Source organism: Tenrec ecaudatus, chromosome 6 (genome assembly GCF_050624435.1).
Source record: "Tenrec ecaudatus isolate mTenEca1 chromosome 6, mTenEca1.hap1, whole genome shotgun sequence".
Lineage (NCBI taxonomy): Eukaryota > Metazoa > Chordata > Mammalia > Afrosoricida > Tenrecidae > Tenrec > Tenrec ecaudatus.
Window position 1 is genome coordinate 130,431,833 of NC_134535.1, and position 15,783 is coordinate 130,447,615.

The 15,783-nt window shown below is 52.5% G+C and overlaps 1 protein-coding gene across 1 annotated transcript in view; it reads left to right on the forward strand.

Annotated features, from left to right (window-relative positions):
- Positions 1–1,228: 1,228 nt before the first annotated feature.
- Positions 1,229–15,783, forward strand: part of CRACR2A (calcium release activated channel regulator 2A) — a 96,395-nt gene continuing 81,840 nt past the window's right edge. Inside the window, exons 1-4 of the mRNA XM_075553385.1 lie at positions 1,229–1,444; positions 5,642–5,753; positions 7,052–7,232; positions 12,320–12,466. Coding sequence (XP_075409500.1) covers positions 1,229–1,444; positions 5,642–5,753; positions 7,052–7,232; positions 12,320–12,466 — 656 coding nt within the window. The remainder of the gene's footprint in view (positions 1,445–5,641; positions 5,754–7,051; positions 7,233–12,319; positions 12,467–15,783) is intronic.

Sequence of the window (15,783 nt, forward strand, 5' to 3'; positions counted from 1 at the left end):
AGATTTCTGCATGCCTGACACCACATTGCAAGATACGTCTGAAACCCGCCCCCTGAGGGGCTTTAAGAATCTGATGGAAGTGTGTGATGGATGAACCTCTGTTGGCTGAAGTCCGCCTGGGGCATCCCCTAGTCAGAGAGGCCAGTCCAATAGGAAGCTCCTTGAAGCCTGGGCCTGCTGGAACCTCGGCCCAGCCCTCACTGCTTGGACAAGGTCTGCAGCAGGGGCCCTGTGAGTGACGTGGACAGAATGCTTATGAGAGCAGGAAGTCCTTTCCCCGGAAACCCAGAGGAGTCCTGCCGGGAAGGGATTTGGACCCAATGCAAGCTAGCTGAATTTGGGTTGACATTTCAACTTTTGCACTAACTTTCGGAGTGGCCTTGGCCAAGTTACTCAATCTCTCTCAGCTTTGGTTCCTCACTGGGTGGTAGCAGAAAGATGACTATCTCTTATTTCTATGGGGAAACTCAACTGCCATTGAGTCGGTTCCGGTTCATAGGGACCCCTGTCACACAGGGTAGAACTGCCCCTTTGGCCTCCTGGACGTGTAACACCTTAGGGGAGTAGAAAGCTTCCTCCTTCTCCCAAGGGAGCGGCTGGTGGTTTCATACTGCTGATGTTGCAGTTAGCAGCCTAACGGGTCATCCCGACACCACCAGGGCTCCATTTTAACATCGTTTTCACTTCCACTGTATATGGGAGAGACGGGAATTAAGTCAGAGAATGGACAGAGAGAGCATGGCATCAGGAGGCAACCCCGCAGAGCTGTGTCCCATGGGGCTGTCATGGGAGGATTATTGGGAAGTGGGTCACCAGACATTTCTTCTGAGGCACCTCTCTGAGCACAGTAACCCATCACACTGCCCAGGAACTTCCTGCATCTAAGGGTATGCCCAGAGCATGGCAGCTGGCCTGTCAAGATCAGGGCTGGTGGTGTCCGTCTGTCTGTCGGTCTACAATAGGAGACATGGTGTTTGGGGCCCCTCCTTTCCATCTGGACGTGTCTGTGTGCTTTCTCATCCCTTCCTAACCCCCCCACCCCCACCCCCGTTGCCCTGAGCTTGATGGCTAAGAAAGGTCGGGGCATGGAACACTGGGTAGTGACTCTCTGCCGCCCTCTTGTCCCTTCTCCTCCTTCTGCAGCCTTCCTCCATCGCCACCACACTGATTCTCTCTTCTGCCTCCCACGTCCAGGTTCCAAAAAGACTTGAAGAAGCCCTGAGTCAGGATGGCTACCCCCAACAAGAGGGTGGTCTCCAGACCCCAGAGACCTGGCCGGGTGCCAAAGGGGAGTGGGACCCCCTCGAGTCCCCTGGACAGCCCAGACTGGAAGGCCCCCCAGGAGCAGATGCCCAGCCAGGTGGCCATGCTGAGAAAGGCCCAAGAATTCTTCCAGACCTGCGATACTGAGGGCAAGGGCTTCATCGCCAGGAGGGATATGCAGGTAAGTGGGCCCCGACTGAACTACCCACCTGGAATGCCAAATGGGTTGGCTTTCTTTGTCTCAGGTTGAGGGAGAAAGAGGAGATTCTCTACTCCCAGGAAAGAGCTATAGTCTCGGAAACCCACCGGGGAAGCTCCACCCTGACCTAGAGGGTCTCTACTTGGCCCGAGAGTTCTCCTCTGACCCACCGGATCAATATAAGTCGGAACCAACTGGCTGGCAGTGAGTGAGTTATCTCTTAGGATTAGGGTTTGCCTGTAGTGTGAAGTCTTTTTTTTTAATCGTTTTATTAGGGGATCAAACAACTCTTATCACAATCCATACCTACATCAATTGTGTAGAGCATATTTGTACATTCATTGCCCTCATCATTCTCAAAACATTTGCTCTCCACTTAAGCCCCTGGCATCAGCTCCTCATTTTCCCCCTCCCTCCCTGCTCCCCTCTCCCCCATGAACCCTTGTTAATTTATAAATTATTGCTTTGTCATATCTTGCCCTGTCCAACGTCTCCCCTCACCCACTTTTCTGTTGTCCTGCCCCCAAGGAGGAGGTCACATGCAGATCCTTGTCATCGGTTCCTCCTTTCCAACCCTCCCTCCCTCCACCCTCCCAGTATCCCCACTCTCACCACTGGTCCTGAAGGGATCATCCTCCCTGGAATCCCTGTTTCCAGTTCCTATCTGTAGCAGTGTACATCCTCTGGTCTAGTCAGATTTGTAAGGTAGAATTGGGATCATGATAGTGGGGGAGGAAGAAGCATTTAGGAACTAGAGGAAAGTTGTATGTTTCATCGTTGCTACATCACACCCTGACTGGCTCATCTCCTCCCTGAGAGCCTTCTGTAAGGGGATGTCCAGTGGCCTACAGATGGGCTTTGGGTCTCCACTCCGCACTCCCGCTCATTCGCTGTGATATGATTAAGTATACATTCTGCCCCAGGAGGACCTATCAATGTCACCTGCACTTGGAGCCCGAGGCTTTGCCCTCTCGTACAGCATTGCAACGCATACTGTGAACGAGTGAAGGTGCTGGGTTTCAGTCAGACCTTATCTGTGAACTTGACAGTGGGAATGCCCATGTATCACAAACAGTCTCCTTCTTTTCGATATTTCTTTTCATCCCGATGAATCTGAAAAGCCGTTTTTACCTCACTGACCTTACAAAAGCAAGCCACGGAGTGGATTTCGCCCGGGGATGTGATTTGCCCATCCTCCCCAGTCTAATGCCTCTCCGCTTTGGCTGCCAACACAGTTCCGCACAGGTCCCTGTGTGGTGCCGGTGCTTCCGCACCGGGCTGCTAGTGAAAAGGTCAGCAGATCGAGCCCCCCAGGGGAAGAACGCTTTTCTGCACCCAAAAAGAGTTCGTCATGGAGCTCCACAGGGTCAGTTAGTTCTCTCAGTCCTGCGGGGCCGCTGTGAGTCAGAACCGACTTGATGGCAGTGAGTTTGGTTTGGGTTGGTGGTGACCACAAAGTGGGTGGTTGGATGCCGCCCAGTGGTAGGTAGCAGATCACCTGTTCCCCGAATGGCAGAGAGCAGTTCTGCTGTGTCACTCCTGGGCCTTAGAAGTCACAAATCAACAAATCCTGGGCCTTGTCAGTCTCAAACAAGCCCAGCAGCAAAAACAAAACAGTTTCTGGCTGCAAGTCCCTCAAGCTGTGGCGGTGGAGGTGTTACCGCGCCAGGAAATCTGTGAAGGGAGTAACTCAACCGCAGGCCACAGGCAACATGTGGGCCTGGGACGGTGACAGCGGGAAGTAAATCCTAGGCATGGCTGGCATCACCTACTCGCCTGTGTTGCCCATTTCTTGGGCACAAGAGAGTGGAAAACGTTGAAGAAGCCCTCGCTTCGTCTGGAGTTTTGGGGGAGTATTGCGTGCCTGGGTTGCTGGGGGCTTCGTGGCTTTGTGTAAGCTCTCTGTTCATAGAGAACAGGAGAGCTGAGTTAGGGGATGGCGCATCCCACCTCTGCTTCTACCTGGAGCCAGAGGCAGGGGAGTGAGGGGGTGATGAGGGAGGCCAAGGAGCAGGGCTGTGACCTGTCGCTTGCTCTCTGGCCCCCGCCAGAGCGATGGTGCTTTCCTCCTGCTCCTTGAGGTCACCAACTGATTGATGGACTCGGGCAGAGAGCCAGGGGCCTGCAAGTGGCTCAGCTCACCCTTGTCTCAATCCTTGGTCCCCCCAAATTTCTGTCACCAGGACCCACTCCCAGAGCCCCACGCCACATGAGAAGCCAGAGTCAATGTGCTTTGAGGGAACCTTTGACAACTGTCGCTGCTCACGGCCACCCCCGAGGGAGAAAGAGGAGGCTCTCTATTCCCGTCAAGAGGGACGGTCTCAGAACCACACAGGGTGGTTCTACCCTGTCCTCTAGGCTGCTATGGGTCAGGAAGCGATGCCGTGGCAGTGAGTTTGGTTTGCTGGGAAGCCGAGGAAGGAGGTCTCTTGGGTGGCACAGACAATCCGATGGTTGCGGTTTGCACCCACCCAGAAGCTGCTCAGAATACAGGCCTGAGGTAGACTTCTGAAAGGTCATGGCTTTGCACAGTCCACCCCTGGGATGCAGCGGGTCCCCCTGCATTGGGATGGAGCCTGTGGCCACTCATAGAATGAGGGTGGGGTGGGAGGAAGGATGCATGGAAGCATGAAGGCCTGGAATCTAGGTGGGAAGGAACGAGAGTCTTACCCTCCCTCAGGACGATGCCTTGTCTTCCTCATGAAGCTAAGCATCACCTTGCCCACACAGTGGACCGCCTCCTCAGCCCATATTCTCTCTCTGGGGTGTCTGAGACACCTGGCTGATGGGTTGTTGCTAAGCCAGAGATTCTGCTGTACGCTAAGCAGATGCACCTCTAGAATGTTTGCACACGCTTGGACTCTTCTTCTCATTTTTAAAAACCCATTCCTGTTTCATTTCATTCTTCCAATGGCTTCCTTGTCATCCTAACGCCCCCCTTTGTGACGCACCATTGTCTCCCTTATCCACACAGCCCAGCTCCCAGAAGGTCGCCACAGGACCATGTCACGTGTTCTCCTAAGTTGCCTTATGGGCCTTCACCCCTGTCAGCTCATTTTTATGTTCACATGGGTACGCACCTGCCTTCCCACAAAGCCCTGCGTTTATGGCCCTCCGCTGTCAGTCCCCTTCCCACCAGCAATTCTGTGCAGGGCCTTCCCTTGCCCCTCGGGCAACTGGGAGAAAGGAGGCATGCCATCTGGGATGCAATGAGCTCCCCTGGGAAGTCCTCACTGGGAGGTTTGGATTTGGAGGGGACGAGAGGACACTGGCTCCAAGTTTGCAAGCCAGCCTTGTCCAGGGACCACTACACCTGTGGTGGAGGCCAGAAGGAGCGGACACAGCATGGCGACTGTGCTGCTCACCCCAGTGACTGGCTGGCTGCCCTTCCCTCCTCACTGGCTCCTTGTCAGCCCAGGGTGCATGTGCAGTGTTTGTTTATGATCAGTATCCAGCCCACCTTTAAAGCCCAGGTAGGGTTTGATCCCCGGAGAGGGCTGACACCTGAAGTGGGAGAAGGCAGCTGGCATCTCAGCAAAACAAAAAACCCAGCCCCATTGCCAAAGCGTCGGTTCCGTCCTTTCCTGTGCCTCTAGGACAAAGCTGTGGTCTTTACAGAAATACATCGCCCCCGACTTTCGCTCTGGAGAAAAGTTCCGTTGGAACTGCTGACTTTTCCATTAGCAGCAACATGTTTATCTACACAGGGTGTGCCTTTTCAGACACAGAGATTACTGTTTGCAAGCCATATGGGGGCCGGGGGGCACACAGTAAAGTCTTTGGCATGGGGGCAGGTAATGTAGCCTCATGCTTTATCCGTAAAATGGTGCTGATAAGGCCAACCTCAAAGACTGCCATGAGAATTAAATGCAAATAAATATACATCCATATAGAATAGGTATAAGCCATACACATTATAGATATATTGATATGTCTATGTGCACACACATACACACTGTGAGTTGCTTTGCACATGGGTTGGCACCCATGAAGTAGTAGAGGTTCTCATCTTCCAAGGAGAAAGAGGTACATCAGTCAGAAGGCATGACCTTGCTCCTGGCTTTTGATAGGCATGGACCCAGCTGTAGGCGTTCACTGGGCAGAAGGCGCTGGGGTTCAGAACAGGACAGCCGTCCACGATCATCAGGGTGTTCACGGTGCTGTTTGGGTTGCTTTCAGAGGCTCCATAAGGAGCTGCCCCTCAGCCTGGAGGATCTGGAGGATGTGTTTGACGCCTTGGATGCTGATGGCAATGGCTTTCTGACCCCAGCGGAGTTTACTTCTGGATTTAGTAAGTGCTGATGGAGGCTGGGGGGTTCCTGAATGCTGGGTCTGCACAAAGCTGCGCAAGGTATCTCCCTGCTCTTTCCTGATCTGGGGTAAGGTGACCAGATTTTAACATTGGTAAAGCGGGACACCAGTGGGACACCATTGATAAAACTCATACCCTGGCGAAAGAGCCACATGGCACCTGAAAACCGTATGCCCTAGCTTGTGGTGTATTCTTTTCAAAAGTCGGGACTTTTAAAAAATGCTGCGGGATGCGAAAAATTGTTAAAATTCAGGACTGTCCCTTCTAGGGTCCTATGTAGGATGAACTTTGAGAGATCCAGAGCCAAAGTTTGCAAGCTGTGAATTCCTGGGGTCCCTGCCAAGGGCAGCTCATCGGCTTACCCCACATCTCTGTTAGTGCCCACGCCCTGCAGTTCCCAGGTCCTCCTTCCCAAGAAGGGATGAGGGATTGAAGGGAGCCCTGGTGGGAAGACCTGGAGGAGCTGAGAGGCCTCTGCTTTTCAGCCTTGAAAGCAGTAGATGACAAAGCGGAGAGACTAGTGGCATGGGTCATTCCAACCCGCATCTGCAGGAGGGACCAGCCATCAGAGGAACATTGAGAGGATCTGAGTGGATGAGTCCTTCTGAAGGCAATCAGCAGGCAGAACTGATCTGTGAGGAAGATAAAGGCATCAGGTCTACCTTCAGATCAGACACCGGCCGGGCATTGATCAGAGGAGATTGTGATCACATAGATCCACAGGCAAATGTCACTAGGCTGGCTAGGCAGCTTGAAGGTATTGGACCCCTTCCCCGACTTTCAGAAACTTATCCTCCTCAACTGAGAACGATCAGGAGACAGCACAACCCTGACATGCAAGTAGGGAACAAGTGTCGTCCAAACTGTGGAGTTCCCTGACGTGGAAATGGCAGCCCCGTGATGGTGGTGGCGGTGGCTGGCATGATCATTGCGGTCAGGCTGGTGGAGGGTAGTGAATGGAAAGGTCTTGCTGGTTAGGGGCGGTATCACAGAAGGTGGGTTCAGAGGCAGCCTCTCAGGGGTGCTGTCATAGCGGTCACAGCTCCCAGGCCCCAGCCTCTCCCAGTGTGCTCCTGGAAGTGGGAAAGACAGAGCTCGACTCGAAATCCAAAACATGGTGTCCAACGATCTCGGGCTATCGGGCTTTGCCTTTTGACTTCTCCTGGAGGATCGCACCTGAAGGATGCCTGGCGACTGAGACAACCAAGCTCTTCCCGGGCGGGGGGGGGGGGGGGGGGGTCCTGCCTCACTCAGCCCCCTGTGCCGTGCCTCCCTAGGTCACTTCTTCTACAGCCAGAGCCATCCGAGTCAGACGGAGGCCGGTGACCCAGCGGCCGAGCTCCAGGAAGGGAAGGTGTATCAGTCCAGAGGGGAGGAGCAGGGTGGCACTGAGGAGGACGAGGAGGCCCAGTTCCAGCTGCTGATGGACAGACTGGGAGCCCAGAAGATTTTGGAAGAGTAAGTTGGGACAGTGGTTTGGGGGAATGGCATCTCAGTGGGACCTTTCTGGCTGCACAACTCCGCCGACAGACCATTCTTAAGCACTTGGGACTTGTCTGAGACTCAGTCCTGCCAGCTCAGCAGCCTGCCCCCTCCCCCTCCCCACGTTTGTAGGGTGTCTTGCTGTTCGCAAGGACTGCCTGTGGTCTGTGGTCGAGGGGTTCTGTCTCTGACTGGCCCATGAGAAATGCTCGTATCTGACTGCCCCACCCTTGGCTCCTCTCCCTCTCTGTGGTGCATCTGCTTTAACACCCGTGGCACTGCACTGCTCCCCAAGGAGTGCTCACACTTCCGGGGTCTGTGCCACACTCTAAGGGGTCCTCAGGGGGCTTTGCCACTCAACACCGCCATCTCCACCACATCTTTGCATCCCTTGGACCCAACTGTGCTCCTCTGGGGCTGCAGAGCCTCCCTGCCGCCCTCACCCATGGGCATGCCCCAGCAAGGACATCTACTGGGGAAGTGCTTATACCTATCTCCCTGAGCCCAACCCAACCCAACCTGCTTGGGAAGCTGAGGTGGGAAATGCACCCGGTTTTCCTAGCCCACCCCTCGGATGACCAGTAGCTCAGATGGATTTTTTTTAAGGTGGTCGTGTGAATGTCCCAGCCTTCAACCTAACTGTACTTACCCTGAAGTATGCCCCCTAAGTTCTTTGGAATATGGGTCCCAGGCCTGAAATAAATGTGAAAGGACTTTAAGGGTGATGTGGTAACTAATGGAAACCGGACAACGGGCGTGAAAAGCATACGACACCTTCTGTTCTCTCTTCCCCTTGCCTTTTTCATGTTCATTGTTGGGTCTCCGGCCACGGCGGTGTAACGGGTTACATGCTGGGCCACTAGCTGCAAGGTCAGCAGTTTGAACCCCCGGATGCTCTGAGGGAGGAGGGGCACGGCCACTCTGTCTTCCATGGTCGCTGTGAATCCAAATTGACCAGAAGGCAGGAGTTTGGGGGTTTTGAGGTCTTGGGTAAGGAACCCGCTGGCACAGTAGTTCAGGGCTTGACTGCTAAGCTAAGCCGTGGTTCCACTCACTTGGTGAAAAGACCAGGGGATCCATTCTCATGCAACTTACAATCTAGGCCACTCTATGTGACAATCCTACTGCCACATTGGCTCACGAAGAGTTAGGGTAGACTTGACAGCCCACGACAACAGAACTAGGTCTTGGATGGAGTCCCTGGGTGGGACCAACATTGAAGGCGTCTGGCTGCTGACTGCAGTCCCCACAGAGGCACCTCAAGAGAACAGGGTGGTGATCTACTTCTGAAAAGGCACGAGCAGTCACCGAAAACCACGTGAACTTGGGCACACACCGGGTCGGTACAAGGTAGGGCTGGCTGGACAGCGGATCATTTCAGTTAGGTCTTGGGCTATGTGTGTGCTCACGTGGGGTGGGATGGCCTTCTGATGGGAGCTGAGGCGGAGAAGAGACTGTCGTGGGCAGTGGTTGGAAAGGAAGCAACCTCAGAAGAGACCACACAAAGTGGCTGCAGCTCTGGATTTTTAGCGGGTGGTTTGGTCGACCGTGACAGCACTAAGAATGGCTAGCGACATCTGCACCAGGGACAGAGACCTAGAGGAGAGCCCTCTGCGCAGCACCGGGCGGGCAATACGTGTGTTTGCTGCAGCAGTAGTGCTGCCGGACTAGAGGGCATGGATGCAGGTTTGGGCCACGAGAGGATCGATGTGGGCAGCACTGGCTTCATGGGGGTTCGGCTTCAGGCTCAGGTGAATCTGACACCTGATTCACTTGTTCATGAAGCTAGAGCGCAGTGGCCACCACCAGTGACCCCTGAAGCCTCCTGGACCAGGAGGAGAAGAAGCAGAGCTGGCTCACCAAGGCACTGTTACAGAAACCCCATGCCTCCCCATGCACCCAGCACTTCTCCGGTGCTAACTCTCAGATCTGAGCTCCCCACAAGTTGCTCTGGGGTCTAGTGTGAAACACCTGTGCACACTCGAGCTACAATGAGATGTTTTGGACAGAAGACTTTGGGGGTGGAGGGTGTTTCAGGAGTGGGATATTACAATGCAGAATATGGTGGCCAGAGATCTCCTTTCTCACTGAAGTCACAACACTGAGGACATGGGCTTCCATGGCAGCAAGAGAGAAACACTCATGACAATGGGACCCAGAGCAGGGAACAGATGAGACTACAAAGACATCTCAGGTCTTTAAATAGTCCACTCACCAAAATGGTTTGTGTGTGGCCCTGGAGACAGCATGATGGGTTGATTGACTTCTCACAATTTTTCCTAGCCCATAACTATAGCCCAAGCCTAAACTCACTGCCTTTAATTGATTCATAGTGGCCCTGTATAGGGTTTACAAGACTGTAAATCTCAGATAATTTCATCTTTATTTTTTTCCTTTAGAGAGAATGGGTAGTGGGTTTGAACCTTCAACCTTGTGGTTAACACAAGTCCCACCAGGACTTGGTGGGAGTATATACTTCAAGTATTCCATAAGAGATTTCCTCTGTGTGGTCCAGAAGTGGTACACTGGAAATCAAATTTTAAAGGGTTCTTTAGAGCAACAAAACTAGGACACTTAAGATTATATATATATATATATATATATACACTTATACACACACATATATGTATTTATACAGTGAAGAGGAATATAACAGCAAATTAGTCCACACAGCAGTACAGAGGGCTCATTTCAACTCACTTTCCTAGAAGTCTTTCAACTCATGTGGGCTGCTGGGTCCAAGGTCAAGGAAGCAGATAGCGAAGTCTTCCCTCAGGCAAGGCAGGCAGAGTCTGCCCACAGGCAGCAGACAGCAGGGCAGGTCAGCAACAGTCAGGAGCTCAGGAGCTTAGCGAAGCAGGCCTTGATGGGATCTGGAATTCAAGCAATGCAAAGTGACAGGATCCACCAGCTTCGAGCTCAAGTGATGTACGCACCAGCACCATGGTGAAGCAGGTCTAAAAGAAGCTCAAGTTCTAGCAACACAATCCATGGGTTGGCTTGACCCACGGGTAGTGTGGCACAGAGAACTAGCTAAAGCAGCAAGCATGCTGGTCCGATCACCAGAGAGCAAGAGAGATGGGGGTGGAGTGGGGGACTTGCAGAGCGATGTATCTCTTTTCCCTCCAATTAAACTGCAACCTGATTAATCCAACATGTTACTATTGGCCAGGTTGGCACAATAAACCTAACTATCACGTGGTCTAATTGACTGACTGATTTTATCAAATGGAATGGGTCTTGCCTTACTTTAAAATCACTAGCTATTCCTTGGGAGAAAGATGTTCTACTCCTGTAAAGAGTTACAGTCTCAGAAACTCACAGGACAGTTCTACTCTGCCCTATAAGGTTGGCCCAAATCAATAGCAGTGAGTTGTTTTGCATTGCCTTATTTTGTGTGTGACATAGTGGCATAGTGGTTATGCATTGGCCCTTGATCCCCAATGTCCGTAGTTTGAAACCACAAGCAGTTCCACAGGAGAATGACTTGGTATCAATTCTAAGGCAGTGAGGTGTGTGTGTGTGCGCCTTATTTTTAATCAGGGGTCTCAAGACCTGCCCTTTCTGCAGCACTCTGGGGGAAGGTGATACAGTCATGATTAAGTGGTTCAAGGGGCATTGGGAGAGAGTCAGGTGAGCTGGCACACCTTAAGGGGTGTGCTAGCCCAATACACTAATAGGGAACTGACAGATGTGACTAGAGAGGCAGGCTGGTCAGGTGTACCTTGGTTTCATAAGACATTTGTTTCTTCAGAAGCAATCGGTCATCATCCTGTCTACCAAGTCCTCTCTAACCATGAATTATTGGTGCTGGCTACATTTCATGTCATACAATAAACTGGATGCCCATCACATGTTCTGGGGGACTGGCTGAAACTTACACCTTCTCTTCTTTCCTAGATCCTCCCTTTACCATTCAGTACAAGATTCAGATTCCAAGAGATAAGAATAAATACATATTGGATGGGTGGGTGGGTGACTGAGTGGTTGGATGCGTGGATGGATGGATGGATGGATGGATGGATGGATGGATGGATGAGTGGGTGGATGGATGGATGGATGGATGGATGGATGGATGGATGGATGGATGGATGGGTGGGTGGATATGTCATCTAGGTGAAAAGTGGGTGTTTGGATAGGAGTGTGGAAGGAGGGACTAGAAGGAGGAAGAAAAGGAAAGAGGGAAGGATGGAGGCAGGGAGGGTAGAGAGATGGCTGGGTCACTACCCAGAGGTGGGTTCATTTCCTCGTGGGCCTCTTTGGTGCTGAGTGCTGAGACTCACCTCTGTTGGCCAAGGTCATTGCCAGCATGGCATTATCAAACATCACTTCAAAGGAAGGGAAGCACCTGCAATGCAGTTCGAGTTGCCCAGGTAGAGAGGTGTTTATTCTCTATTCTGAGGGTTCATGGTCTCTGTCACCCTCCACGCATACTGGTTTCAGGATTCGATGGGGTGCAAACTGGGTTCCTCTCTGACTTGACCGTTCACTGTAGGATTTTGAGTTTTTTCAGAAGGAAGAACAGGGTTCACGGTGTCCCTTCTCTTGGGGAGGAGTGTGGTCTTATGAGTCTCTGTTGCTTATTGAGCCAATGGGTGTCCAGTATGTCTGTGGGGGCTTGTTTCTGTGCACGTCACCCTGTGTCTTTGCCACTCTGCCTGCCTCCACCGCTCCAGACTCTTTGTTGGTCCTTCCATGCATGCACCATCTCTCTCAGCTTTTCTCTGTCTTTCATTGTGCCTGTCAGCCATGCCAGGCCCCAGTGGGGTGCTGCACAGTCTCTTCCACTCCCCTCTGGGACAGCTGATTCCTACCGTCTATCAGTGCATGTCTTTACCTCTCAGGAGTGAGTACCATCACCCCTAGGGGTGGGGACAAGCTCTCTCCTTAAGGGCCAGAGAACTTGTCCTCCCGTGCTGGCAGCCTCTACCCTCCTCTCTTCTCCCTGGCATTCTGAGATGCCCCTCCACACGTCATTCCATGCGGCTGATGCCGACTGCCACTTTCACACCTGGGAAGCTCTGTGGCCCACAGCCCACAGCCGGGTCCTCCTCCTTTTGCAGTGAAAGTGATGTCCAGCAGCTGTGGCTGCAGCTGAGGAAGGAGGAACCGCACTTACTGTCCAACTTTGAGGACTTCCTGGCCAGGATCTTCTCCCACCTCCAAGAAGCCCACGAGGAGAAGAACGAGCTGGAATGTGCCCTAAGAAAGTAGGTACCCATGCTCAGCCGCTTTGGGACATATGTGTGAAACATCGTTAACACTTACATCTGCCACTGAAGATACAGGTGATTCTTCTGTGATGCCTGCATCTTTGTTGTTTTTTTTAAGGTCTTGTTCACATGTACTAACCCAGCGGTTCTCAATTTGTGGGTCGCGACCCCGTTGGGGGTCAACGGATCCTTTCCCAGGGCTTGCCTGATTCATAACAGTAGCAAAATCACAGTGATGAAGTAGCAACAAAAGTCAACAGGAGGAACTGTATGAAGGGTCTCGGCATTAGGAAGGTGGAGACCCACTGGACTATCCTCTCAACAGATGATAAGCACTGTTCTAAACATGGCATCTCTGCTAACCCATTAATCTCCACAGCTCTTTCAGGTGGGGGCAGTTCTACAGACAAGCATTTCAGGGCACCGGAAGATTAACTGACATATTGCAGTTTGTAGACCCTGGCGGCCCAGTGGATCCCTCGCTGATCTGGTGACCACAGGCCAGCTGTTCACCTGCCCACCCCCAGCCCCTCCTTGGAAGAAAGACGAGGCATTCTACTTCCACAAAGATTTATGGTCTCAGGACCCCCAGGAGCAGCTCTGCTCTGCACTGCAGGGTCAGTATTGACTCGATGGCGGCGAGCCTGTCGCTGTCGTGAAGTGGCAGAGCCTGGATTCAGAGAGCGACCGTTCGCTACCTGAAGCCTGGAGCTTTTCTGTCTCTGAGCAGAAACACCTCAGCACCTTGGGCCTGTCCTGAATTATTTCAGACCAGCTTGCTTTGCCTGAGGTAGCGCTTCTGTGAGGGGGTGTGTTTGCCTGGGCAGACTAGAGAAACAAATTCATAGACATACTCATATGTGTGTAAGAAAGAGCTTTTTATATAAGAGCAGTTGAATATTGAGAAAATATCCCAGATCGAGTCCATAAGTCTGATATTAGCCCATATGTCCAATACCAATCTACAAAGTCCTCTTCAAACTCACGAAATACATGCAATGAACCGAATGCAGGAAGATCACTGGCCAGTAGGTGCAACGTCTTATGGATCCAGTGGCAGTAAAAGCATCTCAGTGCTGGCAGGGGTCTCCACATGGCTCCTCCAGTTCCCAGGGCACGGGGTCTGTCAGCATAGTGCCATGTGTCTTGTCAGTAGAACATCTCTCAGGGAATGAGCAGAGAGAGTGTGTGTGTGTCTCCTGCCTCTAAGGAGGAAGACAGGAGTTCCCAGAATCCTCAGAGGAAGGCCATGCCCACACAGAGGCCTCACTGGCTATACAATGATTGACAGGCTAGACTGCAATCCTCTCAAATTGATAGCAAATTATATACCTAACACAGGGACTTCATAGCCCTCCTTACCAAACCCTTCTGCTGCCACTTTGTCCCCAGTCCTCTTCTGGATCTTCACGATTCCTTCCCTGGAGGAGACAGGACAGCCCTTTGAACAGACACCTAAAGGTACTTCTGACACGGAAGCCCTTAGGAGAACACACGTGCCCTCCGGGGCATGAGGCTGGATCACAGCTGCGGGCTCACATGTTGTGAGACGTGGAATGAGCTGTGCCGTGTCTATCCAAGTCCTTTCAGGATAACCGCCAGGGGGAGGTCAAAATACAGAGTTGGGTTCGAGTGGAGCTAGGGAGCCACAGAGTGGCCCTCTCTCCCGGGCATCCCCCACTCAGGCAGTCTTCCCCTGGCCACGGATGGGCACAGGCTCTGTTTATCGCAATCCCATGGCTAGAAGACTACTCCCCCTCTGTGAAGCTGCTTCCCAGAAAAACTCTGAGGGGCCTTCTGGGGGGTGGTGCCTCAGATGGTATGCTGAAATGGCTTGGGGGAAGCACACGGCCCTGGCGTCCACAGAGTTGGCCACGATGGGTCAGTGGCCTAGCGGTTACATGTTGGGCTGCAATCCGCATGGTCAGTGGTTCAAAACCACCAGCAGCTCTGATGAGGACAGACTGGGCCTTCTACTCCTGTAAACAGTTAAGAGTCTCAGAAACCCACAGGAGACCGCCCTGACTCCATATGGACAGCATGATGGTGAGATCGGCTTGGAGTTTGGCGTTGTCCACCCAGTCCCCTGAGCCCCAGCTCTGTTCCATTCTGTGCCTCCCCCATGCCGACTCTCAGAGACGTGTTGGTGACCACTGCTTGGGCATTGTGTTGTCAGAGCAGAAATCATTGTTATTAGCAGCCTCAAGTGGCAGAGTGAAATGGCCCAGCGGGATTCCTGGGCTGTGATGTTCACAAAGGCAGATCGCCATGTCTCCTGCAGAGCAGCTGGCTGGCTTAGCATGGCCCAGCTCTGGGTTGGCAGCCAAGCACTCAACCTTTCCACCACCTGGTCCCTCTGGGTCTGCAGAGACCTAGGGAAAGGCATCTTGAGCACCAGGCCCCAAAGTGCTCCATGGGTTTGGCCAAAGGAGTGCTGAGGGCGTGGCGCTGTGTTGTTGCCTGGATGCTGACTCATCGCAGCCCTATAGGATGGAGCAGAGTCGCCCCCTGGGGCCTGCAGGGCTGTACCCTTGGCAGAAGCAGACTGGCACATCTTCCTCCTGCAGAGCGACGGGTGGGTTTGACTGCTGGCATTTTGGTTAGTGCCTGTGGAGGATGCTGTAGAGTCAGACAGAGCCAACTTTAAATCTTAGTTCTGCTACTTACTTAGCTGGGTGATTTAGACCAAGCCTTTTCACCTCTCTGAGCCTCGGCTTTCTGCACTGTAAACGAGGGATGTGAGAGTATTTACCTAGCGGTTGTTTTGAAGATGGCATCTCATTATGTCGGTGAGGGTTTGGAACATCGCTGGTGTGTAAGTGCTCACTGATCGTTATGATAAGTTACATTGTATTATTGCTTTCAATAAGTAGGTTTGTCATTCTGACGCAGAGAGCTTGAACCATGACATCATTCAAGGGAGCGTTTCAGAAAACTCACTGCCACCAAGTCAGTCGATGCTGACTCATAGTCATCGCCCAGGACAGGGCAGAATCGGCCCTGTGAGTTTCAGAGGCTGTAACTCTTTAAGGGAGTTCTGGCCATCTTTCTCTGATGGAGCGGCTGGTGGTTTCGAACTGCTGATCTTGGGGTCAGCAATCCAATGGGTAACCACTCTGCCACCAGGTGTAGTTAGGCTACTCGAAGTGTACTTTCTGGCCCAACAGCTTCAGTGTCACGTGGAAACCTCTTGGAAATGCAGGCTCCCAGGCCTCTCTGAATATGTGTGTCTTGGGACTGCCTGGGTAGATTAGAGACCTGGGTTTGAGTCATGCCTGGCTCTGAAACCAATTAGCCTACTGGTCTTGCGCAAG